General features: G+C 40.7%; 2 protein-coding genes and 1 non-coding gene across 3 annotated transcripts; 1 reads left to right on the top strand and 2 right to left on the bottom strand.

Moving 5' to 3' along the window:
- Positions 1 to 1,833: 1,833 nt before the first annotated feature.
- On the top strand, positions 1,834 to 6,819 carry tyr (tyrosinase). Its single transcript, XM_018681592.2, is given in 6 exon segments — positions 1,834 to 3,066; positions 3,696 to 3,912; positions 4,845 to 4,927; positions 4,929 to 4,993; positions 5,256 to 5,437; positions 5,531 to 6,819. Coding segments are annotated over 6 exon segments (1,623 nt in total). The 5' UTR covers positions 1,834 to 2,238; the 3' UTR covers positions 5,779 to 6,819.
- Positions 6,820 to 7,052: 233 nt separating this feature from the next.
- Positions 7,053 to 26,383, bottom strand: LOC108886620 (NADPH oxidase 4). The gene is made up of 18 exons (XM_018681591.2): positions 25,894 to 26,383; positions 25,411 to 25,506; positions 21,520 to 21,630; positions 21,308 to 21,392; positions 19,262 to 19,359; positions 19,036 to 19,063; positions 18,809 to 18,881; positions 16,952 to 17,032; positions 16,103 to 16,262; positions 14,987 to 15,151; positions 14,767 to 14,829; positions 14,030 to 14,090; positions 13,030 to 13,111; positions 11,826 to 11,960; positions 11,609 to 11,717; positions 10,637 to 10,705; positions 8,854 to 8,954; positions 7,053 to 8,766 (listed from the first exon to the last, which is right to left on the bottom strand). The coding sequence occupies exons 1-18, from the start codon at positions 25,948 to 25,950 to the stop codon at positions 8,646 to 8,648; spliced, it is 1,695 nt and encodes a 564-aa protein (XP_018537107.1). The 5' UTR covers positions 25,951 to 26,383; the 3' UTR covers positions 7,053 to 8,645.
- Positions 9,835 to 9,906, bottom strand: trnad-guc (transfer RNA aspartic acid (anticodon GUC)). The gene has a single exon. It is a non-coding gene; the product is annotated as a tRNA-Asp (tRNA).
- Positions 26,384 to 26,991: the final 608 nt, after the last annotated feature.

The following is a 26,991-nucleotide window of genomic DNA, read 5'->3' as shown; positions in this document are numbered from 1 at the left end:
ACAAGGTTTGATGGTATCTTTCCTCTTACAGAGTAAAAATTTAAGGGTCAGTTTTTGTCCTCTACACTACACTACATACCTCTAAACACCAGCAACATTAAATGTTTGTTTGATGGAGTCACCTGTGCAAATAGCTGTTTTCATCCACTGTCACTGCCTGTTTTCATTTACATTCGCATGAAATGAGATTGAAACGCATATCAGCATCCACAACATGTTAGGTCATAAATCAAGTCTTAAAAGTGGACGTGCTCTTAACAATAGTGATGTTGTGTGAGGGTGGGAAGAGGTGCCGTTCATGTTCTATTCATGTACAGAGGAATTATTCAACTAAAACACTGTGTAACGCTTTGTCAACTGATGGTTCATACATTCTCCACAACATTATTACTTCAGCTTTTCTGTTACTGTAAATGCTTCTGCAACATGAAGAGCTCAATTTCCAGTTCTTTCCATAAGGTAATAAAAGCGTAACTTTACCAGAGCAAACCAATAATGGAATCAGAGATATGTTGGCTGTTTATTCTCAAAGTGGTCTAAATTATGTAAATCTCAGCTGTAAACACAAGCTACAACCAGGTTTTATTAAAGTTTTAAATATTGAATTCCATCAAGTGTTCCTCATGTTGTCCATTTTGTTTATTTCATTGCTCTGGTTAAACTGATACAACCCCTTTGCAGATGTTTTTTTGGTGGTTTCTTCTTCAGACAGTCCTGGTACCATAAAATAACTTGTATTACAAAATACAGAAATATTTTTCTACTATCTTTCTCGCTGCAGTTCCACCAGTCACACCCCTGAATGAATTTGTTGAGCCACCACAAATGATATCTTTGATCTTGTTTACCCCTATTATCACTCTTGCCTGTTGTGAATGACAGCTTAGGAAGTATGTTACTTTACTCTGTGTTTTATGCCTTTAATCAGCTCTTCATGATATTGAGTCAAAAGGGAACTTTTAGTCTACCTTAGATACCCCGATGTGTTCAAACACCCACCACAACAGGCACACTACTTGTTTGTGCACACTAAACAGCATTTCTATTCCTACTTCCAAACAGCCTGGGCAACAATGAAGACTGGTGGCACTAATCCTGTATGTTTCTCATGGCCTCACATGGCTGAATCCCAATGGAATTTTAGTTTTTGTCTTTATCTAAAAAATTAATTGATTTCTGATGCACCTCACTAAGACTCATCCTCAACAAATAAAATTATGTAACAGAGATTTGGATACACTCTCATTTGTGATTGTTTCATCATCAGCTAAAAGGGAGACCACACCAGTTCAGCAGCTTCCCCCACCCTTCCTGCAACACACAGACAAGAATGGAGCAGACCCGGTGAACACACCGATCAGCACTCCATCAGCCAGAGGAGAAATTAACCTCAACTTTAGCCATACTAAAAACCTCTGGACCTTTAGGTCACAGTGGCACAAGTCCTGATTCTGGTTAATATACTATATAGTATCAATTTCACACCTCCTTATCTTCTGTTTGTTTTCAATTTCTTACTTTCTCTCTTTCGACAGCACGTACACACTTGATCATGCATAAATTCCTAGCCAGCCGTGTGGAGGGGGTGGTACACACACACACACACACACACACACACATACACACACATACCCACACAACACCCATTTCTGCCTGAGGTATAGTGGAGCAGAGGTCAGCTGGTCTCAAGACAAAATTAAAGAGGAATCAGGAATATTATCCTGAGCATGTGATGGAGTCAGAGTGCACATGCTTGTGTATGAGTGTGTGTATGTGTGTGTGTCTTACAGAGTGGGTAAGATCACAATGAGATCACACAGTTTGTCGGAGGACAGCCCCTCAAAGGGCTCAATGAGTAGGCAGAGAACAGGAGACTTTTGGCTGGCTGTAAGAGAGAGAGGGTGGAAGGAGGTTTGGCAGAGGGTTAGATGGTAGAGTAGAGGGGTAACATTTAGAAAAAAACCCTGCAAACTTCATTTTTTTAAAATAAGCTGGTAATTGGTTGTTTTTGAATAAACACAGGTACTTGATGAGTGTGTAGTTTTTCATTAAAAGCCATCTCATGAGTAGAAGAAGAGTAGAAGTAACTTCTCAGCACTGAATCTATTCCTCTGTGCTGCTGTCTAACCTTGTCAGGTGCAAAGTCTGTGAAGGCATCAGGTTCTCTTGTGTCCAGCTTTTCAACAGGAGTTTACATTCCAACTGCGGTTAAGACTGGAGTTGCTCTGACATTTCACCATGAGGAGCATGTGTGTATCTGCACTTCTGCTGCAGCTCCTTGGGACTTCTTTATGTCAGTTCCCTCGCCCATGTGCCAACTCAGAGGGACTACGGACCAAAGAGTGCTGCCCGGTGTGGGAAGGTGACGGCTCAGCCTGCGGTGCCATGTCAGGTCGTGGTTTCTGCACTGAGGTGATGGTCTCAGATGAGCCCCATGGGCCCCAGTATCCTCACAGCGGGATTGACGACAGAGAGCGCTGGCCTTTAGCGTTCTTCAACCGGACGTGTCGTTGTGCTGGAAACTATGGAGGTTTTAACTGTGGAGAGTGTAGGTTTGGTTACTGGGGTGCAAACTGTGCTGAGTACAGGGAATCAGTGCGTCGGAACATCCTTACCCTGTCCGCTGCTGAGCAACAGAAGTTTATCTCTTATCTAAACCTGGCTAAAAACACCATCAGCCGTGACTATGTTATCTCCACAGGAACAAGAGCAGAGATGGGTGAAAACGGTGAGAACCCCATGTTCTCAGACATCAACACCTATGACCTGTTTGTCTGGATGCACTACTATGTGTCCCGGGACGCCTTCTTGGGAGGGCCAGGGAACGTGTGGAGAGACATCGACTTTGCCCATGAGTCTGCAGCCTTTCTGCCTTGGCACCGAGTCTACCTGCTTCACTGGGAGAATGAGATAAGGAAGCTGACAGGAGATTTTAACTTCACCATCCCATACTGGGACTGGAGGGATGCCCAGTCCTGTGAGGTGTGCACCGATGCTCTAATGGGCGGACGCAGCTCCTTCAATCCTAACCTCATCAGTCCTGCCTCCGTCTTCTCCTCTTGGAAGGTAAGGTAATTTAATTGTCTCTCTCTGACTCTAAATGTGTGTGTCTGCGAGTGAGAACATTTGTGTTTGAGTATGAGCAAATATTTCATATCCATTATTTAGAGACAGAAATTTCCTTTCCTCTTAGCCCTAAGCTTGTTTTATTTCCACCTCTGTTGTCTTAAATCTGATTTATCCTGTTAATCCAAAGAAACAAGAGATTTGGTTGGAAGCACACAATTTTTAAACAAATTCATCCTCAAGTGATTCAGCCAACATGAAAGATCAGAGTGAAAATCCTACTTCAGAGGCTTTGTCTCCACATCCCAGAAAATCTAAGACAACTTTATTCTGAGTCATTTAGGAAAAACTGTCAGAAATCTTGTAGTAATTTGTTGCACTTTGTATCTCGTACTTCATCCAGCAATGACTTTCTCAAACTGGATTTAACGTCATTCCATTTGTCTTCATTAATATCTATCCATGCTTACACTCAAAAAATAGGGCTGATTTCAGTCTCTCATTCATAGTTAATAAAAGTAATCATTCCTGTATGAATGCCATTTCACTGCATACAGGTTCATAAAAGCCTACAGGCCTTTATCCACAGCTCACTAAATGTGTGTGTTTGTATGTGTGTCTGTGTTTAGGTGATCTGCACCCAGCCAGAGGAGTACAACAACCGAGAGGTGTTGTGTAACGCTACTGGAGAGGGTCCCCTGTTGCGTAACCCTGGCAACCATGATCAAAACCGCGTGCCTAGACTTCCCACGACAGCTGATGTGGACTTCACTGTGAACCTCCCCGAGTACGAGACGGGACCCATGGACCGATTCACCAACATGAGCTTTAGAAATGTCCTAGAGGGTAGGAGTGGTGCACACACACACATTTGTATTACTATACTTCAATGCTTATCTATTGAATTATATGAACTTAATCTATGGTCTAATCTGTCTAATGTAATTAATCAATTTTGATTCACACACTGGTAGAAATAAAATTGTTAGAAACGTGTGTCCATACATACAAGCTCAAATATAGATACACTTAAATCTGAAAACACTGAGACTTATCCTCTAAAATAAGCAGGAGGAAATATATACACCCATGAAACAGATCCTAAAATATGCATCCTACTAAAACATGATAGTTTAAATCTTTCACATGAGAATGAGTCATTCATTTTTCTTGGTTCATGTAAAAAAAAAAAAAAAAAAATTTGCAATAAATAGTTGTTTGAGCCGAATATGTTTTATTCACATTAGTGTCTAACTCACAGTTGGCTTGAAATATTTTCCATGAGTACCACTCAGAGATAGTTAATTCTATTCCAAATTATTCTTCCACATTAGGAGTCCTCAGTTAGCCTTAAGATTAATAAGTTCCATCCTTGCCAGTGTGCTAGACATCATCCATTTTAGTTATATCAAAAGCTCCTCAAAGATTTGTGAAAGAGCATTTGAAACACTATTCAAGGCTATTAAAACTTCAAATGTCTCAAAGTCCATTTGAAAAGAAGCCTCCATCATTTTGCTGCAGAGGTTCTTTAGTTGACCAGAGAAAGCTGTAAGACACTTTTCTGTTAACACTTCTATTCCCTCCCTAACTCATTCACAATTAAATCTCAGTACCTTGTTCTTATCTCTCTACTCAGATCACATTATCTCCATGCAAACATCTTCACTGTTTTCTGCTTTGCCTTTCCCATGTCTTACCTTTCTTCCTACACCTCAGTAACTCTTATTGTTACTTTTACTCTCTCTTATGGGTGTTTTTACTCTCCCTCTCTCCTGCAGGTTTTGCCAGCCCAGAGACAGGTATGGCAGTGCCAGGCCAGAGCACTATGCACAACGCCCTGCATGTCTTCATGAACGGCTCCTATGTCCTCAGTGCAGGGTTCAGCCAACGACCCCATTTTCCTGCTGCACCACGCTTTCATTGATAGGTATGATGACACACACAAACCTGTGTGTACTAATGACACACAGGAGAAAAGAGCAAACATTATGGTCATAAAATGCTGACGTCACTGTACTCTGAGAATTTTAATTAATGATTTCCACCTAACTTATTTAATATTTCTCTTTTCTTCTATTTTCTCCTCATTCTTCTCTGTTTCTTTGTCTACCTCCTTGGTACTTCCATTATGTGATTTCTCCATTATCTTTATCACATCCCCTCTATCACTCCATCCATTTCTTCTCCAGCATCTTTGAGCGCTGGCTCAGGACCCACCAGCCTCTCCGGACACATTACCCACTTGCCAATGCCCCCATTGGCCACAACGATGGTTACAACATGGTCCCCTTCTTGCCACTCTATAGAAATGGAGACTATTTCCTGTCCAACAAGGCTCTAGGATACGAGTACGCCTACTTGTTGGACCCAGGTCAGTACGGAGAAACAAACATGTCCAGTGAATGACAGTCTCTACAGCTTTTTCCTTGTGTAACACTGTCTTATCCCGTCTGTCTCACCACAGGACAGAGGTTTGTGCAGGAGTTCCTGACACCCTACCTCCAGCAGGCACAAGAGATCTGGCAGTGGCTCCTGGGAGCCGGGATCCTAGGGGCTCTGATCGCTGCAGTCATCGCCGCGGTGATTGTTGTTGCTAGGAGGAAGTGGAAGCGTAACCAGAGGAGGAAGAGGGCGTCAAGCTACGGAGAGAGACAGCCACTACTGCACAGCAGCTCAGAGGAAGGCTCAGCTTCATACCAGACTACTCTGTAAAACACACAGATACTGTACATACATGTTTATGAATGTACAAACTATTAGGGACACTTATTTATTTTCATGAAGCAAATGAATGAGATGAATCCTAGTGCAGGAATTTGTTGGCTACTGATTAAATGTCTAGGAGGGGGGGTATTTAGGTGAACTGATGCTTTAAGATTTGGGACATTATGGACAAGGAGCACAAACCCAAAATCATTAAAGGTGTCCCTGATATTTTATAGATTCAGTAGATAAATGTAAGAAGTATTTCTGTGTGGCACACAAACCTACACACAACCTGACAGACACATCATTATCACACAGCAACAAACATCAGTGTTCAGATGAAAACATAAAGACTGACACACTGCACACTGTGTCAGGTCAAAGAGCTCACCTTGGAGTACATTTACTGTCTATTTACACTCAGCAGTCAGTGACAGCAGCTGTGTTTAAATCAGCAAATGTGTGATCTTGTAACTTCATCAACAGTCCCATTGTGTTGTCTTTCTTACTCATTTGTATGGTACTGTAAACGAGTGTAATTCTGTTTACAGGACACATACATATAAGCGAATATGTTAAATTTGCTCAGAGTTAAATAAAAGTCAACTGAAAAGACTACAGCTCAAAGAAGGAAAGTATTTTAAATCATTTAAAGCTGTAGCTGCAGCGACTGCTCAGGTTGTTAAGGGTAACAACAAAAAACCTTGGTCTCGAATGACCTCTTTCTAGCCCTTAAGAAAAATGTATTATTGCAAGAGGAACTTAAGACAAAACTGCTTTTAAAGATGTAATTTTAACATCAGGATTTGTCTGAAAAAGCTTTTGTGAAAAACTACAAAGTAGTATACACATCTCTCTGTTGTGAATTTGCAAGACTCTGCTTTGTTTTACAGAAGTGAATAAACTGACCAAACACTCTGTTGTGTGTTGGCACTGGTGCTAAAGGACCACAACATGCTAGAATGCTTCTGATCTTTCACAGGAAAGTATCATGACAAAGATGAATCATGAGTTTGTACATGTGCATTAAAATCAGACTGGATTCAAGTTTTCTCTGTGATTTTTTGATTATGCAGGAATGTTGTGTGTGCTGTTTTTGGTCAAACATCAAATTCATGTTTGACCCAGCTTTTCTCTATCATTATGTTTTATAAGTCATAACCCAATAGCAGTATATGCTTCTAACTATGAATTCTATACTTGTAATAACAGCATAAACATTGCAAGGATGGGAAACAGAAGACAATGTCTAAACTATACGCAAAATAATCAACATATAATAAATAGAAAATCTTTTATTTTAGATTTTGCTTTGTTCTTAAAAAAGAAAACAATCCTGAAAATAGACATACAATTTAATATTTAAATACATTTAAATTTAAAAAGCTAAATAAATGATAGCTAATTACAGTTTGATATGGTTTTTTGTTGTTGTTTGTTTCAGTTGAAGAAATCTGAAATATCAAAGGGCCGATTCTTTGTACATACCTGGAGTTTCCAGCTTTGCAATTTTTGACTCTAAGATATGACAAACTACTAAAAATGTAGTTAACGTATAAATTAATTACTATCACTTTGAACTGGAAGAAACTGCCAAAGTCCTGCAGATGTTTTTCACATAACAACCTTAAGAATATAAATAAATTTGAAAAAGAACTAAAAGCACTGGTGTGAGGTGTAGTCGTGTTAAGTTTTCTTTGTATAATAGAAAATCAGCAGAATGAAATCAGAGACTGTAGCAAGTGTCCATTTCAGTTACATTTCTTTCTACTGAAGACAAATTACCTCTCAGATCCTGATGAGTGACAGTCTTTTAAACCAATCAGATACTCAGCTCTGTCTCCCAGCTCAGATGCTATAAATCCTGCATCCATGATGGGACATACAGACTCAGCACTAGAGTTTAAGTCCCCCTTTTCCTGCTAGCCAAATAATGTATTGTTTAACTGTATCACAGGTAAAATGACAAGGCGCTTAGTTATTAATGTGCTGTATTTTGGATTTAGAGCTAGTGGAACAAACAGCAACCTCAAAGTTGGTGCTGACTTGGCTCTCTAGAACGTGAACACTTTGGTCATTAGAGCTTGTTGGCTGCCAAGTAGAGGTTGATTAAAGTTAAAAAAAAAAAAACAGCGACCTGGCTAACACTATAAATGGCACATGGTATAGTTCTTACAATGTTTGACACATCCATGTTGTTCCACTTCTCTGATTATTTAAGACAACTGTTAAACATCTGGATATAAAACAGTTTGTCTGGTCCCTGCATGATGTTTCAGCCCTGATCCACTACAAGATGAACTCCCTCTCATGTAGTATCATTATCTTGTTGTGTTTGTGGGCATGGAATTTGTGCAGGTTTTCTCACATTAGCCTCCAGCGTGAGAGAACAAATTCACTCCACAGTGGGGTGCATCAGGAAAAAGATGCAACTTTAGAAAAACAGAGCATCAGGAGAGGAGAATCCATGCAGAATCTGAGCTGGTCTCTTCAGCTCTGCTCAGAGGTTGATTGGATCTGATGCTGAAGCTGAAGCCTGTGGAGGTCTCAGTCGGGGGTCAGGTTGAGTTGTGATGTGGTCTATAGAAAGGAACATGCTACTGGGCCTTTTGTGAGCATGGGCAGGGACACATATAAAACAGAAATATTGTCTATGAATATTAGTGTGGGAATTTTTTCGGCCAGTTTTATAGATGTCAAATGACATCTGACAGTTTGGCTACAAAATGTCAAATCACCAAACTTGGCCAAAGATATTCTGAAATTTACTGAAATAAGAGTAAGAACATTTGCCCAAACTGTATGAAAATCCATCTGTCCCAAAGTCGCAATTTTGTCCTCTGAAACAGTGCAGTACCAGATCTTATGTTTGATCAGCTGAAGGACTCCTTGTTGAATTCAAAGGTTGTTCCAGAGGTTCGGGCTGAGTTACAGAGTCTGTGGAGGGTCCTGGAGATGCCCTTAGGTCCACAGCAGAAAACGCCTACTCGTTTACTGAAACCACAGAGAAAGTAATATTATGGGATGTTCACAATTTATTGTTTTAAAATAATCATCCCCAGACATTCTCTCTCTACTCACTGCTTATTGGTCTTTCCAATTTCATCAAACAGTAACTTCCACCTGGGTCGACCAACCAGCAGCCTCGAGGTAAGAGGGCGGTACTTCTCCTCAGACATGCTCTGAGAAAAAGTGGGTAAATGAGACAAACATCTCTACTTTTATTTTTTTGAAGATAAAAACAGAGGAGGTCTGCATTAAAATCTGCATCAGAATGGGGAAAATTTTCATGCAATCAACAGATAAAAGGTCAGAGTTTACTTTTTTTATACTTTATGTACAAGACATATGTCTGCTTTACTGAAGACATGTGACCAACACAGCAAAAGACTAATGACACATAAAATCTTAATTAGAAAAGCACTGTTGACATGGTTCCTCCACTTACTCTTGATTTCTCCTGCTAACCTGTGTACCGTAGCAGCCTGTGCTCTCTAGTTTGCGAGCCATTAAATCTGTTTTATCTGTAGAGCAAGCAAATTCAGGGACTGACGAGGTGGGGCTAATTAAAAATAATGAGCTGCATGCATGCATCAGCCTTAGATTGAACTTTATCAAAGTTTAAAATCAAGCTATTTCAGATCAGAAGTATTTCAGTTTGCCTTTGAGATCCATAAGTCACCATGTAAATGACATTTAACTGAGCTCCTGCAAAATAAGCAACTATAAAAGTGATATCATTTAAAAAATAATGTCTGTATCAACCCTTCGTCATGGGGTATAAAATAATACCCTGTGGTGTTTTCTGATTTCCTGCCTTTACCAAAGCCTGACTCACAAAGCAAGATTAATAAAGCTGGATGTCTGTACAGAGCACAAGCCTGAACCATCCTCCAATCAGGGATATCAAACATAAACTAAGAAGCCTCTTGAGAGCACTAAGCGTAGTTCACTGGTAGTTGTTCCGTCTGCTGCGACAGGCCTCTGATTCATGTGGTTTTACAAGTCCTCGTAAACTTGGTGAGTCAGTGAACCAGTGGTGTGTTTTGAAAAGTGTTAACTCTCCCCGTCGGGGAATCGAACCCCGGTCTCCCGCGTGACAGGCGGGGATACTCACCACTATACTAACGAGGAGTTGGTACTGAGAACCACACGACTGAAGAATAAGTGAACCCTTCACACAAGTCTAGATAGTAAGCCAACAGCACAAGACTGTATTAAAACATTTAAATATAGATACAGGAAAAAAAACCTGTTTTCCATTTGATTCACATGAAGGTCTCATATTTTAAATAGATGGTAAAGAGTTTGGCCTAATCTCAAGGGCATGATTTATTGTTGTAAGAAAATATATTAGAAGCTATTTACAGTACGTTCAAAAATACGGCCACACAGATAATAGAAACAATGATATTATTATTATCATTGGTATTGTTCTCTAGCTATTGCTGCCCAGTTTGTTTTTTTTAACAGAGAGAAGTAAGCATTTCTAACAACAGGAGGTAAATGTCTTCATTCTTGATTTCTACACCTACTTATTGTAGAAATACACAGACAGAAACAGTATGACACAAGAAATACTGTGCAAGTCAGAGAGAGAACAGACAGCAACAGTCTTACAGTTAAGACTTCAGACTTCAGTGTCTGTAGGTTCTCTCTCTGTCATACACTGCCCTCTAGTGGGCAATGTTCTTATAGGCTGGCAAACAATGGCTCAGCAATGAAGACATGAATGTGTGAATAGACAGTGAAAATAAAATGAAATGAAAATATGGACATTAAATGATAGACTGTGTGTGTGTGTGTGTGTGTGTGTGTGTGTGTGTGTGTGTGTGTGTGTGTGTGTGTGTGTGTGTGTGTGTACCTGCAGATTGTCTGTCCGACTGAGGTACAGTTTCAGATTAAAGTAGTCTGGTCTGTTTTCCTGCCAGAGCTAAATAACAAACATGGAAAGTTCAGTGTTACATGGTGCTGAGACATGTTTGGATTAATTTAGCAAAGATATATTGAGGATAAAATGCAAGACTTAGTCCATGTGTTTCTCTCAAACGTAAGAGGTAAAATTACTAACAGCCACAAGATGGCATTAAATACCACAAATCTCACACTAAAAATAGGCTTTACTCCAAGTCCTTGACTTTCAATGTTTCTTAACATTTCTCAATCATAATCATAACACTGTAAAAACCTAAAGTTGTTCAGTGTATATTGTGTAAGTAAGTGCTTTATTGTCCCCTAGGGTGTGTATTTACTGCTCTGCTGACTATTTCAATATGTCTCCCAGGATGTTCTTGGCAAAAACACACATGACACAAAAACAAATAAATAAACTGAGAGTTGGAGTTATGCAGAGTTCAACACCATGAACTAATCAGTACATTTATTTGATCAATTCATATTGCTACACAAACTTTGTTTAACTGTGAACAGACTATAACAGTACAGGTGCCACAGTAACGACTACCCTGCTCATCAGCAGTCTTTTACGTTTGTAACCTCTGACCTTCCCCTGCCCCTTAAAACCTGGAAAACTCTTTGACCTGTGAAGGAGCAAAGACACACAGCAATGGAAAGCTACTAGCCCCAACAGCCTGTGGCAAGTGGATTATCTTTGCTAGTAAACAGGCTGAACTTCCATTTTCTGAATGAACTTAACAGCAGGGGCAGGCACAGACATTTTGCAAGGCAGTAGTTCAATTCAAAAATGCCAAATAAATACTTAAGTTCTTTGACTAAGTGAATCTTCTGACCTACTGCTAACTTTCAAGAAACAGTTTAATTCTTATGTTTTAATAAATATAACATGTAGGCTACAGCATGCAGACTTTGATCTGACCTTGTGATGAAGGGCACATAACAGCTCAGCAAACCAGTAAAAGGACTGGAGCTCCCTGCAGACCCAAACAAAATACAACCTCTGCAACCTGAAGCCAGTCCAACCATCACTGGATGTACAACAGGGAGAAACAGAGGAAGAAAAAAATTGGAAACATCAAATACCTGCTCAGAGTATTCATTATTTTTTCAGTTTATGACATTTTTCCATAACTCACAGCAGAGCATGCAGCACACAGGCAAACGGTGTGACGCCTATCCCACCAGCAACACACAGGCTGACGTCGTAGTTAAACACTTCCTCTGATGGACTTCCTGATGGACTTCCAAACTGGACCATCCACAGATAAAGCCTGAACATGTAATATAGACAAAAAAACAGAAGCACACAGCATTGTACATGAAACTGAGCCCAGAAAATGGTTGGTTACTGCTACAGCAGGCTTTACACGCCCCAACACCCACCACATGAGCCAAGTTGGACTTGGCTCAGCATTACTGTCACATAATCACAAACTCTGTGCTCAGTAAAACTTCTGAAAAAGCTTTATTCATGGCTGAAAAACACTGTGTAAAAAAGTAAATATTGCTTTATTGGTGACATTTTGAAAAAACAAACATGTAATGCCTTAAATATTAAGTGCTTTGCTACTTTTATTGATTATCCAGTAAATGTTTATTAATGTACAGTATTTGTCAGCAATTATAACTTCTCCCATGAGGATTCATTTAATATTACTACACATTTTACAATATTGTAATTCATTGTCTGTTTGTACAGCAGCCTCCATTTATGGCTGTCCACAGGAGGTGTTATAATTATTGACAAATACATCAATAAATACTTACAGTACATCTGTTTACAACTACATTATAGTGTGTTATGAACCATTTATTAACCTCTAACACTGTATGCTGCTTAATGCTAACTTGGGGGACTTAAAGTGTTACTGATCAAAACTGTATAAAAAAAACTATTAAAAACTGTATAAAAATCCTTATTTTGAAATAAACAGATATGGATTAATATTTGTGGCACTAAAAGAATATAATAAACAAAACATGCATGTACACTCAGTGCAGTATACCAGTAAGAAGAAATTAACGCTAATCAACTGATCCTAACTATCTGACTGTAAGTGGGCACACAGCCCACTTAGGGCTAAGGGGGGTTGGGGATTTTGATGTTTTGTTTAGCTCTGGTTTACTGTCACAAAACAAACTCTTGTCTTCCAATCCCACATCTCCCTCTCTCTATCTCCGCCCATCTCTCATTCTGTCAAACACAGAGCAGGAAGAGCACAGGGTCAGAGGTCAGGAGGTCAAAACCTCTGACCCCTCTGTGGTTCTGAGCTTTCATGAGAAATCATGTCAGCCACATCACTCACACAGTCACAGACACAGACAGAGACAGAAATGTACTTGGGGTATCTCCGCTGTTGCACCATGGGAAGAATCTCCAGGTCCATCCTTGGTTGAGGAAGTAACAGCCGTGTGAACCGCTCTGAGGAAAGGAGAGAAGAGGAGAGACTTTGTAATTACAGAGTACTACATGTTCCTGTCTAACTCCAAAGCACAGAGTGTCATAAATAATGCAAGTATTACTCTATCTTTATAAGTACCACAATCATACATACTGTAGTTAGTCTTTTCTATACATTCCAAGTCAGTATTTTCCAGTGTTTCCTTACAACATGTCGTCATGGCAGATTTAGAGGCCAACACAAACAAATCAACTTCCCTTCTTGTGTTCTGAAAGCATGTGTGTGTGTGTTTGTGAATATGTACAGTAGTGAGTGGAAATGAGTGGACATGTTCTCTCATCTGTCACACCCTCCCCAGGGCCACAACTTCCTCTAGAAGTGAGTCCCTTTTGGAGTCTGCTGCACACCAATACTGAACTGAAGCAGTCAAATCAAAAAGCCCAAAACAAAGGTTACTTTTTTTGGCTGCAGAATTACATCATTGACTTTTCCTGTTCTTTGTTATATATGCATGTATGTGCATGTGAGGTGTCTTGTGTCATTATTACTGATGTAATGATTCCAGGTTTACCAGCTCTTTAGTTTAACTTTAAATGTGAATAAACTGTGTGTTCTGTGCATGTGAGTACTCAACAACAAATACAGTTTTCCACAATAAAACTGTAGGAACGATGCTAGCCTCAAGGTAAAGAAGTTATCACACACACACACACACTCATGCACAAAAATGTGGTTTCTCGGAAATGCATCCTCCCCAGAGAGGAGAGAGACTGAAGAGGACAAAACAGAATGACTTCCATCCTGTCGACTCTGATAGGGAACACTGAAAGTGTGTGTCTGTCTGTCCTTTTATCTGTGTGTTTCTGCACATGTAAGTTCCCCTGTCTGTGCTGTGTGTGTGTGTGTGTGTGTGTGTGGCTGCATTTGTGTGAACCCACCAGTCCAGTCTCCCACGACTCGGAGATGGATGCCAAAAGTTTCCTTGTTCTCTGTGGGACACTGCAAGGAGTTAGAGAGCAGACAGTGAGTCACAACGAAACACACACATACACATGCTACTAACACAAGACACACAGATGAGCACATAAACACACAATCCAGAGCACATTTACAGTAGATAGCTACAGCTCTTTTCATTACATTTGACAAAACACACACACACACACACACACACACACACACATACAAACAGCCTTCCTGTTGGCAGACAGCGTTACTAGCCTCAGGGGTCTGTCTGCTCTCTGTCAGTGTGATTCTCTGCCCTCCTCCTCAAAGCTCCATAACACACCAAGCGCAGGCATGCACACAGTATATGTGTGTGTCTCTTTGTGAGCGAGTGAGTGAGTCCATCTCTGAATGCTGTCTAAGCAGAAAGTCATTTCTTTATCCTCTGCTTTTGTCTCGTACAATCTGGACTAAATCTGAAAACATCAATAAACAATGTGAAACTGGATATAACTGGACGACCCAGCTGTCAATCAAGTGCCACCCAACATTAGAGGGGGCAGGTTGTTGAGACAGACAAAGAACTGCATGTTCTTTGCCAGAGGGAAGAAAGTTTAAGAAACTGTAAAAGCATATGTGTGTGTGAATAGATGTGTGTGTGTGTGTGCTTGTATTGTGTCATGATGAAGGAATGTGTAGCAGTGAGTTGGAGAGTTACATTAAGTCTTACCGTCGTTAGTGTGAAGGGATGGTTCTCAAATGAAGATACACCTGGACAGTTAAGAAGGATATACTGAGAAAAAGAAAAGGAGTGAAGATGGAGAGACAGCAGGATGGCAGAGAAACGGGGAGGAGAAGAAGGGAAACAAAGGAAGAAATAGTAAATTACATAAAACCCAATTGAATGTAACAGAAACATGTTTGAAGATATACATGTCATGTCTTCTCACCTGTCCAGGACGAGCTTTGAAGTTCTTCTTTAGCATGCGCAACTCAATAACATCGCAGGGATGCCTGATGACTGTCACTATGGTAATGGGGTGACTGCTCCTGATGTAGCGGTAGAAACGCTCTGCACAGTAGAGACAGAGAGGACCGGAGACCCAAAGCCACGTCTAAAGACGCATGGAGACACAATGCAACACAAATTACACCAAAACTAGGAAAACCTGCCTTTAAGTTTATTCACACATGGAAGTGTTCATGTATTATTCCAATATGGTTGCTACATTTTTTTTTATTGTGTTACGCTTGAAAACAGATACAAAGAGACACTATGTAGCTCATTTTTAATTAGCTAAATCAACTGCACAACAGATGTGACTGCCTGCTATGGTAGTTTTGCAGCCATTTTGCAGCCTGGTTTATTTTGCGCTTCTGTAACTCTGTAGTCCCAGTGAACACATCTTAGCTGGGAGAAACAACTAGAAGGTTGACTTAAAAGCTTTTTTCCCACTAGGCTGCTCAAGATATGAGGAGAATGCAGCATTAGCCCTGATACAGGAAGTGTTGGGATCTCAGGCCGTATCAGTTGCTGTCTATCAAGGCTTCCTAATTCTCCCATTACAATAACACAAGTGTGCTCTAAATCAAACCTGGGCAAAGAGATACATTCATGAGAATAAATGCAAAATCTACCTCTCTATCACAGCGTGTGGTGTTTGTTTCTTTCTGCTGGCAGTTACCTGTTGGCAGACTAATTGCTCACAGCTCCAGTAAAGCCTGGGGAGCACAATCGAGTATAAGGGGGATTTTATGGAACCAGCTTGTTGCTTAACGACCATGTGCAAACACATAATCACACGCGCAGGCAAGAAACACACACAAACACAGGCCTTGATGTAGAAAGAGGATGTCTGCTCCTCCCTAACAGCACTACACCTCTAATAAACTGCCCCCGACACTCAAATACTCACCACACGTGTGCAACACTTACACACCCACTACAGCACAGACAACACTTCTTTCAACAAAAACACACACACTAATAAATTTTAATGCCAGGATACACATTATAGACACCCACACACACACACACACACACACACACACACACACACACACACCTGGGGGTAGTGTGGCTGAAAGTGAGCCTCCTCCCTGCATCTCCTCTCTTCATCTTCACCCTGGTCCAGCTCCTTACCCTGCTGCTCTGCGCTGCTCTGATTGGCTCTGAGGCAGCCAGGAGGGTGGGCCTCTATGTTGGTCTGATACTTGAGAGCTCCACTGGAGGAAAAGACAAGAATCAAAGTGATGTTAGTTTGGTTATGTTATAGTAACTTTTATAATTGATCAGGTATGGTCACTGAAGAAGACCATGAAGACACATTCAAATTTATACGAATGAATAAATTCACATTATCATTATTATTATAATCCCCTTTTAACAGTTGGACCTCCTAATAATAAAAAAAACAGAAAAAACTAACATGATTGACCAAATGCATGACAAAGCAAACAGAGTTAGTTAACATAGCTTAACCACACTAAAGACAACACAGAAATACACTGCTGCAACAGGACAAGCATGTACAAGCAAACCCTGGTACTATGGTTGACTGTCAGCGAAGGTGAGTAAAGAAACATCCCACACCCTGATTTTACGTGGAAAACTTTCACTTTGTCCAAACAAGAAATTAAATAATGTTTTGTACTCAATATGACATGACAAGATCAACAGTTTAGAAGGTTTAAGTTGCTGAATGAAAGTTAGAGATGTCTCCAGCTGTCAGTGGGAGTCTCAGAGATTTCCTCACATTAATACCTGAAACGCAAACTCTTATCTCGTCCTCTGAAGGTAGTGGTTAGGATGGGGACAAACTGTACCAACAGTGCTGACAAATTCAGCGAATCCTGCAGACATAAACCCGCATACACACCCACACACACACTGTTATCAGTGGGCTATGACCTACCCAACCATGTGCACCATAAGGATGATGTAGAAGACAATGAAGAGGTTGTGTGTGTACCAGAAGATCTCATAGTTGGACACCCTAGAATAAAACACAAAATGACAACATTTATTATTATTTTCAAAGAAAGTCTAACAATATGTACATTATATGGAACCTACTTGGGGATGTGAAAAGTATATCACTGGCCCATCTGTTTTTTACATCAAAAAACAGACGTAAATGAGGATTAAAAATCCAGTAACATGAAACAAGGAAACAGGAGAATGAGAGAAACCAAATGAGCAGAGGCAACAAAAGAAGAAAGCTAGATCAGAGTTTGTTCAGGAGCAGACGCACAGACTCAGCTCAGAGCCTGAGTAAGCAGGACACCAGAGGTCAATATTAAAGGGGTCAATACACACAACAACCCCCCCACCCCCCACGCCCCCATAAACACTGCAAACAATGAACATCATCAAATCCTGTATTCTTCCTCTTCGACTACAACTTCTTTCATGTTTGTTTTCTTTAAGTGTATTGTGTTTGTGCACAGCAACACCAGGACACGAGGACTGAGCAGCATCATTCATCTTGGTTAATGAGTGCAATATTTTATAGACTGTTGTTATACAAAACAAAGTAATACATTTAACTGAAAATCATTTTCCTGAACCTACAGTTGTATTACTAAATGTAAAACACTGTACAACTCTATTTCCAATGAAAATAGACTGTCCCTCTTCTCAACAATGTGCACCAAATTTACTGTTATTTTTTCTGATAATATGAAAGAGCTTGATTATATATTATAGGTCTACAAACTGCATAAGAAATACTGGATGAAAAAACAAAACAGCAAACCTGATAAATCTACCACATTACCGCAAAAACTCACCTGGCTAAAGGTGTTTTTTGCTTTTGTCTGTAAAGAATGAATGCACTTAACTGACAACAGGGGTAATGTACTCTATTTTATAACTGTAGAACTCTTGGCTCATAGATTAACTGACTTAACCATACTGACCCTGTGCCAGTGACCTGTGGTTTTGTGGTTTTCTGCTTATGCTGACAAGCTGGACTGGAGTTGACTTCAGGTGAACTTAACTAAACCTTTCTTCCTTCATGTACATAGTAATTCCACAAGTATGTAATTAGTGATGATGCTAAAGGGTAAAAATGCTGATGCAAAGTATTATGTTAATAGCCTTGTGCACATTAATGTGTGTTAATGTCACCACATCATTGTGACTCATTATGTCGGTATTCCTCTGGCGTGCTGCAGCCATCATCCCAGCCACTTACCCCAAACTCTTATCTAAAGCCTTAAGTGGTCTGGAAAAGCCTCTTATCCTCTGTTCAATTACTGAAGAAAGCAAGGAGAGTACACACACATTTCAAGTAACACACACCTGCACAAGTTAACACACACACACATGCAGAGTGGGTGACCCACTGTGACCTGAGTAATGACAGAGCTGAGAGTGGAACACTTAGTGGAGATTTGCTCTGTAACAGACCGCTGTTCGCAGGTCTCTTTAGGGTCTCCAACTTCCATTTCTCTCTTCATCTCACACACAGAAACACAGACATGCAGAGAGAGACACGGCAGAGACATGTATTTAAGCACAAAAAGTAATGGCTATTTTAAGACAACTGGATGCTTCATGGTTTAATAACTTCCTCTTTAATCCAAGGTGACCAGTCAAGAGTTTTACAGGCCTCTCTCTTATAATGGTTGTCTATGGGTATAACACTGGCACATGCAGCATTTGCCATCCTGTATCCACCTCTCTTAATACATCTGTGACATGGCATGTAACAAACACACACAAACTATGAATATTATGATGGAGGATGGTGGTTTAGTTGACCTACCGTACACAGTAGGAGGAGGAGGTGAACATCAGGAAGAGGATGAGAACCAACAGGACACCTGTGATTCCTGGGACTGAGGGCAATCAAACAATTAGAGAGCAGAGACAAGTACATGTAGTCATCTTCAATGATTTCATTTTTAAAAGCTGAATAAGCAAACAATCCTCTTTTTCTCTTCTTATAATATTTTACCAATGCAAACAGAAGGAAAGAGTGGTTCTTCTTACTTGTAGTCAAAATGATCAGCTTGGGGTCCTGGGAAGGAAAAGCAATATAAGAAAGTGCATGTTACCTTCTACAACTCTTTCTGTGAGGACTTTGAGCAGAGGCAGCCAGCTATTTACTATTGAAAGAAAACAGTCTGCAGGCTTTATTCCAACACATCACATTAGCAGACGACTGCTTAAGAGTTAGGACATTTTTGGAAGATGTATATGTGTGTTTGTGTCTCACCTCTCCTCTGTAGCGAGCCAAATTGAGAGCAGGAAATTCGTCTGAGTAGCTCACACTGAAGTTCACGACATTCACCAAGTGGGCAGACACATGCACGACTAGAGGAGAGATAGGGTTACACAAAACTGATTTAAAACACATTTTGTGCACAGACACTGGCACACAGAACATCTCCTCTGCTTCAAACAGGAATACACTTAATTATAAAGGTCAAAATGAACTGTGAGCGGACACTCGTACAAACATCTCTTTGTCTATTCAGCAGAAAGTCAGCAAAACATCCTCCTGACTCACTGACATCCATGCACATACACACAAACCCACAAACACACACGCACACACACTCACACACATCCCTGACATCATAGGCTAACCACGCAGCCGTTCGACAGCTGATGGAATTAGAGGGCGTAATCATGAGACACAAGGGTCCTTTTTTCTCACTCACATCCTTTCTCACTCCCACTGCTTCCCACCCCTCTCCCCCCACCCTCTCTCTCTCTTTTCTAAGTCTATGTCTCTCTCCCATCCTCGCAGCCTCTCTGTCTTCATTGTCATTTGTTGTCTCAGAACTTCAGCACTCCACTATTAGAACATGAGAACCACGCCTAGAAGAAAAGACGTGTGTGTGAGTTGGGGGGGGGGTCTTTTATTTCTATTGTTCTACTGGCTCTGTGGATGGCAGTGTTGGTCAGTCCATTCCAGACTGACATATCACAACAACTATTGGGTGGGTAGCCATGAATGTTTCTACTGACAGTCATGGTCTCCAGACAATGCTACAGCATGAGCTTGAAATTTTTTAATTTTTTAATTTTTTGCTCAAGTGAAATGTCTCTGAAACTGTTGCCATGAAATTTCCATATACCCATGCTGTCCAGAAGATGAATCCTACACACTTTGTGTGGATTGGCCAATAATTTTCTCCTCACACCATCATCAGGTCAGTTTCAGGCATGTGAGCAGATACCTGCAAAACTAATTCTGATAAGCCTCCGCTATACATCACATGTAGCACTAATTAGCAAATGTTAGCATGCAAACACGCAAAAATAAGATGTTCAACATGGTAAACATTATAACTGTTAAACATCAGTATGCTAGTATTGTCACTGTGAGCAAATTAGCACACTTTATGTTTACCTGGCTTTACAAATCTAGTATACTGTGCTTGATTTTTGTTTGTTATCCACTGATATCAAATATCAAATTCAATTTACTAATCAGAGAAAATACTAGTGAGCCTATAAAAACAATTAAAAAAAACAAAGCCTGTGTTACAAACTGGGCAGATGGAGTTTAAAGACAGGAGCCTAAAAGTCAGGACATCTGCTCAGATTTTGACCATTTAAAAAAATCTTTTTCTGATTAATATCTCATTTTGTGGGATATTTTGTTCCTCTAAATGCTATGTGGAGTAGCAGAAATGTTTTAAGATAACTAATATTTTAATTCAGCGGTCTTTGGCCAAATTCAGAGACTTCTGAGTATGCAAAAATGTTATCATGATGGGTACAAAGCAGACTCTTTTTCATACAGGCCACACTGTGTATTATATCCCAAATCCCATCAGCCACCATCACATGTTACTGATTTTTTGACCAGAGCAGGACCTCCATACAATGTTTGGATCACTGCTGAGGAAAAGCACAGAGCATGTTGTTATATGTAGGTGGCTAGTGCTTACTTCACTTGCAGTTCTTTTTTGTGGAACTCATGTTACTGTATAAACACAGATATGAGCCGCACCTCTCAGAAAAAAACACCCAACACTGATGAATAAAAGGAAGAAGCTTATAAACCGGGGAACCCAGCGGACACACAGCTGCGAGGAGCTCCCATGATGTCATGAGAGGAGACTCTAGAGAACAACAAGAGCACACACATACAGCTTGACAGCAAAAACACACATGACCAGCTGGAAGGACATCACAGCTGGTACCCCAGGAATGCTGAGCCAGCCTGGGCCCATTTATCCACACTTTACACACACACACACTGATACATGAAGACATGTGTAGTGCAGTAATTAGTGACAGTCTTTACCAGAGAAGATGCAGATGGCCACTCCACAGGCCACATGAAAGGTCTTGCTCTTGTCCAAAAGTCTGCGTGTCTTTCTGCTCGATACCTGCATGTGTGTATGGTGAAACAAACAATGGTTCTTTTCGTTATTTTAAAGCCATGGCTTCATGGGAACCATACCATGGCTTATCTTATTCCCTCCCCTATTCCCATCCCTCAGTTTCTTTTCTTACCGTGTGTGTTCCTCTGAAAAAGGTGAGCAGGGAGCGACACATTGGCAACAGCACCAAGCTGCAGTTCAGGTTCAGCACAGAAGCAGATGCCCTGCTGATGCACAGACTGAGCTAGGAAAGACACAAACACACATATATATATTGTTAAGCAGGTTGCTGCAATGGGGCCTGATTCAGTGGATGTAAAGTGATGGGGTCGGGTGGATTAAGACACACACTTCTGAGCTGTTCCTGTTCAGATTTGGACTATTCAGTGTGTGCACTAAAGGCTTGAGGCATGACTTCCCTGCCACACAGCGTTATTTAAAACCATCTTTGTCCTTCTCAGTATGGAGAGCCACAAACTGCTCTCCTTTAAGCGTCTATCTGCTGAGGCTTTAAATAGATGTTTCATTTTGTCAGGGTGATGACACTTTAACTGTTTAAAGTAAAATATCCTTAAAACTTAAATGACTGACGTTAATCTATTTAAAAGATAATCAATAAGAACTATTTAATGCAATTAGACTGTGTGCAAAGACAGTACAGGATGTAATTTAAAATAGTTTCTGGACTTCTGGATGGAAAGTGTAATATTGAATCCATAAATATGTGTTTTATGTCTGTGGGTTCAGATTTGACTGCATTATGACTCTCCTCACAGATTATCTTTGCCTTATATCTGTCCCTCCACAGCCCTGCCAGACTTTGAATCAGCTAACTCCTGTGGATTCTACTGTCTGATGGTAACATGCACAGTCAAAGACATATTCAGTTTCTTTTACAATTTGTCGTCAGACCCTTGCAGGCTAGGTTCACGTAGTGAAAGAAAAGTGCGCTGATGACATTACCACTACATCTCAGAACATCCTGTCTGACTGAAACAGCACCTAAGACCAAGATGAAAAGTGGGCAGTTTACCTGAAGTGACACGGGTGGGTTGTCAGCCGTGTAATCTGGCTTTACAAATCTCAAGCTACGGCTAAATAATCCGAAGAAGCTGTTTTCATGCGGAAACACTGGATGTACTTCAGCGTCTGCTAAACTCAGCACATTTAAGCACTTTTCTTGGCAGCCTCTGGGTGCACCGCTGGTGCCGTCTCTTCTGATTATCCCTAAGAAACTGAAACAACTAGTGTGAGATGGCAGTGTGTAAGTGTGTAGATCAGAGGAATAAGGGAGGCGAAACAGACAGCTCATGTGTGAAACTGTAGTCCAACCTTTTAAGGGATACTCCTCCTAGAATCAGTTGATTCAAACAGTGGTAAGGTTTAAAAGTGGCTGTAACATAATCTGGGAAGTTAACTGCAAAAATGATTAATGATGATTAATCATACGCACTGACACCAATGACCTCGCAAATGGACAAGCACCAGACTAGACAAGGAAAATGACAATCCACCTCCAGTCCATAAGGACATGGGGAAAAGAGTGGAGCATGCAAACAGGTCAATGTTTGTATCTACATATAGCAAGTCAAGGCTAACACCAGTGCACTTAAAAAGTCTGGTACCTTTACCCTTTAAAAACGTCCCACACACATTCACTCAACACAGCTTCCCAAAGAAAAGCAGCTGACAGCAAAACCACAAGCAGGAGATCTGATATCCTGCCTTCTGTACATCCCCAACACCCCGAACAACCAAAACATACACACACACACACAGAAACACACACACTCACACTGAACCATACAGGTGAATGAGATAAGATGCTTTTTGAAGTTAAATCTAAATCCCCGTCAGCAGCATAAAAGCTTTGAAATACATCACCATCTTGCAGTGCACACACAGACACACATGCAGATATACACACTTACCTACACACACATAAACTTAAGCCCTCTGGCAAGGCATTCGGTTAAAGCCAGAGGCGTGCCCACACTTGCCCCTCTCCCCCCTTTGCCTCCCACTGTACAGGCAGCACATGAATAGCTCCCACATGCCGCTTGCTGCTACATCTTGCATTACCACATCTTATTTCAGGTTGCACATATTTGTTACTCTATTCAATTTTCACACTGTATTCTTTATTGTTTTAAAGCTGCTACTTATTTGAGAGGGAAGTGACTGTATCCTTGCTTCAATTAAACTGGCATCTAATTTTAGCTCCAACAAGTTCCAACTGATAACTGACGCAACTGGAACAAACTACATGTTTGAGCAATAGGCTTGTTCAGCTGAAGTGACTGACAGCAAGCAATATAATGCAAACAAAGGTCACTGACAGAACAGAGCACCCGGCTGGTGGACAGCAGAAAGAAGCAAAGCTGTCCGAGTTTTAAAAGTCTTGAAAAGTTTAAAAGTCTCTGGACAGTAATGTCAGTGGTATTTGTATGATTTTCTCCAAGGACAGGGGACGTTTTCTCTGCAACAAACACACACACACTGACATGAACTTGTGACAACAATTACACCAAAGCTCACATGAGTTAGCAAGCAAATTCCTGATTCTGTGTGTGTGTGTGTGTGTGTGTGTGTGTGTGTGTGTGTGTGTGTGTGCGCCCAGGCTCATGTCACTATTGGCCAGCCCCGGAGTTGGCACAGACTGGCCAGCTGGTGAACACACACACAAACACACACACAACTGCTGTCACAGAGTTATAGTCATAACTCAGACTCATTAAACCTACATGTGACAGATGACCATCCATCACAAAACTTGTTTCAGAGATATTAATAGAAATCATTTTCGTGCGAACATTTTCAGGCTGTGCTGACAAAAACTTTCAGCCTCATTGTTGTCACCTGGGCAGCCACCAAAAAAAAAAAAAGACCCATGGATGGAGGATCAGATTGATTCAGTTATCTCTTATCTAGTGATTAATTTCATTTTTGAGTTTTTGAAGAGTTTCAGTATTGTGGCTGTGGTGGTGGTGGTCTCTAATGTAACATGTAACAAAGCAACAGATGTTACAAAAAGCCTGAACTGAGCATTGATGAGCATTGTTGTGCATTGATGAGCATTGAGTATTGACATCAATACTCAGATTGGCACACATCAACCTCCACAGAAATATCCATAACTTATAAATGTCTTTGGTCTTACGTGAGTTGCAGCTTGACTAACAGAAGATCTGAGACATTTTCTTGGCCTCTGACCTGACAGATTTCGCCACATATGTATACCAGTCAACCTAAATCTCACTGTGTTGAATATATATATTTATAAATATTAAATACTAAAAATCCCACAGTGTTTCATTTAAGTGTAGCTCCCTTGCAGCACACTCGAGGACTGCTAGGCATCTTCTCATTGTACTTTTGGAAACTTGATCCTGAACAATTTCAGCCTCAGTTAAACCTCTTTTACTGTCACCATTCACTTGAAGCAAATCAATGTTATGTTTTTTACTTTCCCCTGAAGTAGAAGCTTCTCAAGCTCTCTCTGAGGCCTCAGTGTGACTTTAACAGAATTAGAGGGAATAAACAAAAACAAATAACAACTGGAACATTTTTTTATCCAACCTTAAAATTTTCATAGATTCTTGCTGGTTTCATAAATTTTTGTTTTGTATAGCCTGCACGGAATCTGGTATTTTATATGTTCTGAATATGCACTTTTGTTTCTTTTATTTGTATATTATTTATAACTGGACTGTATAATCTTTTTGTTTTCATTTATTCCCTTAGCATTCATTGCTATTTAAAGCTCCAACAAGTATTCTTTAAGCATTTCACATATATACAGTAAAGGAAAATTTTACAGATAAACAAACATTATTTATTTTTGGTGGGTGGGTGTATCCTTCATTTAACTTTGGATTGCAGATTACAACCTTCATTTTTGACTGGCAGTTCATTATGTAACAGTAACTTTAATATGCATGAGCTCTGCTGTAAATGAAGTATTAGATGATATAAGGACAATAATGAATGCAGTGTGGCTGCACGTAAATGTGTCAGCTCTTACCCCAAGCATCTTGTACAGGTAGTGGTACTGCTGTCCAGTGGAATAGAGCAGGAAGGTCTTTAGGAATAGCCAGGTGTTGGCTCCCAACCACAGCATCTACACACACATAAACACACACACACACACATCATTCAGCACAGGATGTACAGTAGGATATGGTCTATGCAACAGCCTTGTGTTCACTATCACCACTGATCTTTAGACAAAATATCAATCCTTGGTATGTAATGGTTGTAGTGAGCTGTTTGGAGACAGGATATGAATTACAGTAAACTTACGACTGAGCAGTAAAAACTCACCAAGTCAATTCGCTTAGTGCCTGTGTTAGTGATTTTTTTCATCAGAACTTGGTCAAGTTGTCTTGACACACCACTGTACTGTAGCAGCTCATTAATAGGTAAACCAGACAAAGCGCTTATCAACAAACGGTTTGAAGGAAGTTGAAGAGGTTTAAAAATCTCTGACAAAACGTTTTTTTCCCACCAGAACCAAATGCTTTCCTCCCTCGTTGGCGACCCAGCTCCGCAGCGACACAACCATGATGCCCCCCTCACAGGCTACAGCAGCTGGCCAGACTTCTCTTCACCAAAGCCTCGGTGCGGCTGCGAGTTAGAGAGCCGTCCTCCCTGCAGCTCTGTCTCTATCCCGTCTGTCTGCCTGCTTGTGTGCAGCGTCCACAGACCGGCCGGCGTCTGCTCCGTCCTCCCTGTACTCCTCCGTCACGCCGCTCCTGTCTGCTCTGAGCGCATTTTGACTTTTCATCCCCCCCACCAAAAAAAAACACGTCTCAGCGGTGAGGAGCTCAACACCACCGCATCTCTCTCTGTCTCCTCATCTCATGTCAGTCTGCTGCACATCAGACCTGGACGTTCGCCCAAACATCCTGACTAAAAACTACACCGGGTCAAATTCTGATAACCAACAGACAGGAGAACAATAAGCACCGCTCCTCGCTGCTCCTCTCTGCCACTAGAGGGAGCCATAGACCAATTTGTCCGCCTGAGTCGTGCTTATAAACATAAAGCCCTCACTTTTAACTTCTACATTTTTTTTAAAGTTGAGATTAGAAAACAATGTACATTAATCTCTGTTATTGCTATTGTTATTGGTTTTTGATGACCAGGTAGAATTTATAAATTGTCAGATTGATCATCTGATCTTCTGGGGAAAGAAGCTACAGTACATACTCCCAATAAGCACTTCAGAGTTTCAATGTCCCAGGTGCATCAAGTACTTCATGCCATCCTCTGGGTTGTCTGCGCCATCTTGTGTCTTTCAAAAGAAATGCAGCTGAAGTTATTTGACAGATTTCTCTCTGACAGAACACTTATCTTGAAATAAAGGACGTTACAAGCAAATGTGCATACTGGAAAAAGTAAAGCTGTGTCTACATTAAACCGGGTCTGGATAAGGGTATCTGATACACTCTGACCACTATATAACATCATGCAGGCACCTGTACCTGCTCCCTGAGGAGCAGAAGCTGTTCTTGGTCTTCTTTTATAGTGAGGAGCAGCGTGTGTTTCTTCAGTGTCATGTCTACCAGAGACCAGATAAGACCAGATAAGAAATAACAACAGC

Source organism: Lates calcarifer, linkage group LG21, assembly GCF_001640805.2.
Source record: "Lates calcarifer isolate ASB-BC8 linkage group LG21, TLL_Latcal_v3, whole genome shotgun sequence".
In the NCBI taxonomy this organism is placed as follows: domain Eukaryota; kingdom Metazoa; phylum Chordata; class Actinopteri; family Centropomidae; genus Lates; species Lates calcarifer.
The sequence above is the reverse complement of the archived record's forward strand: the minus strand, read 5'-3'. Positions and strand labels throughout refer to the sequence as shown.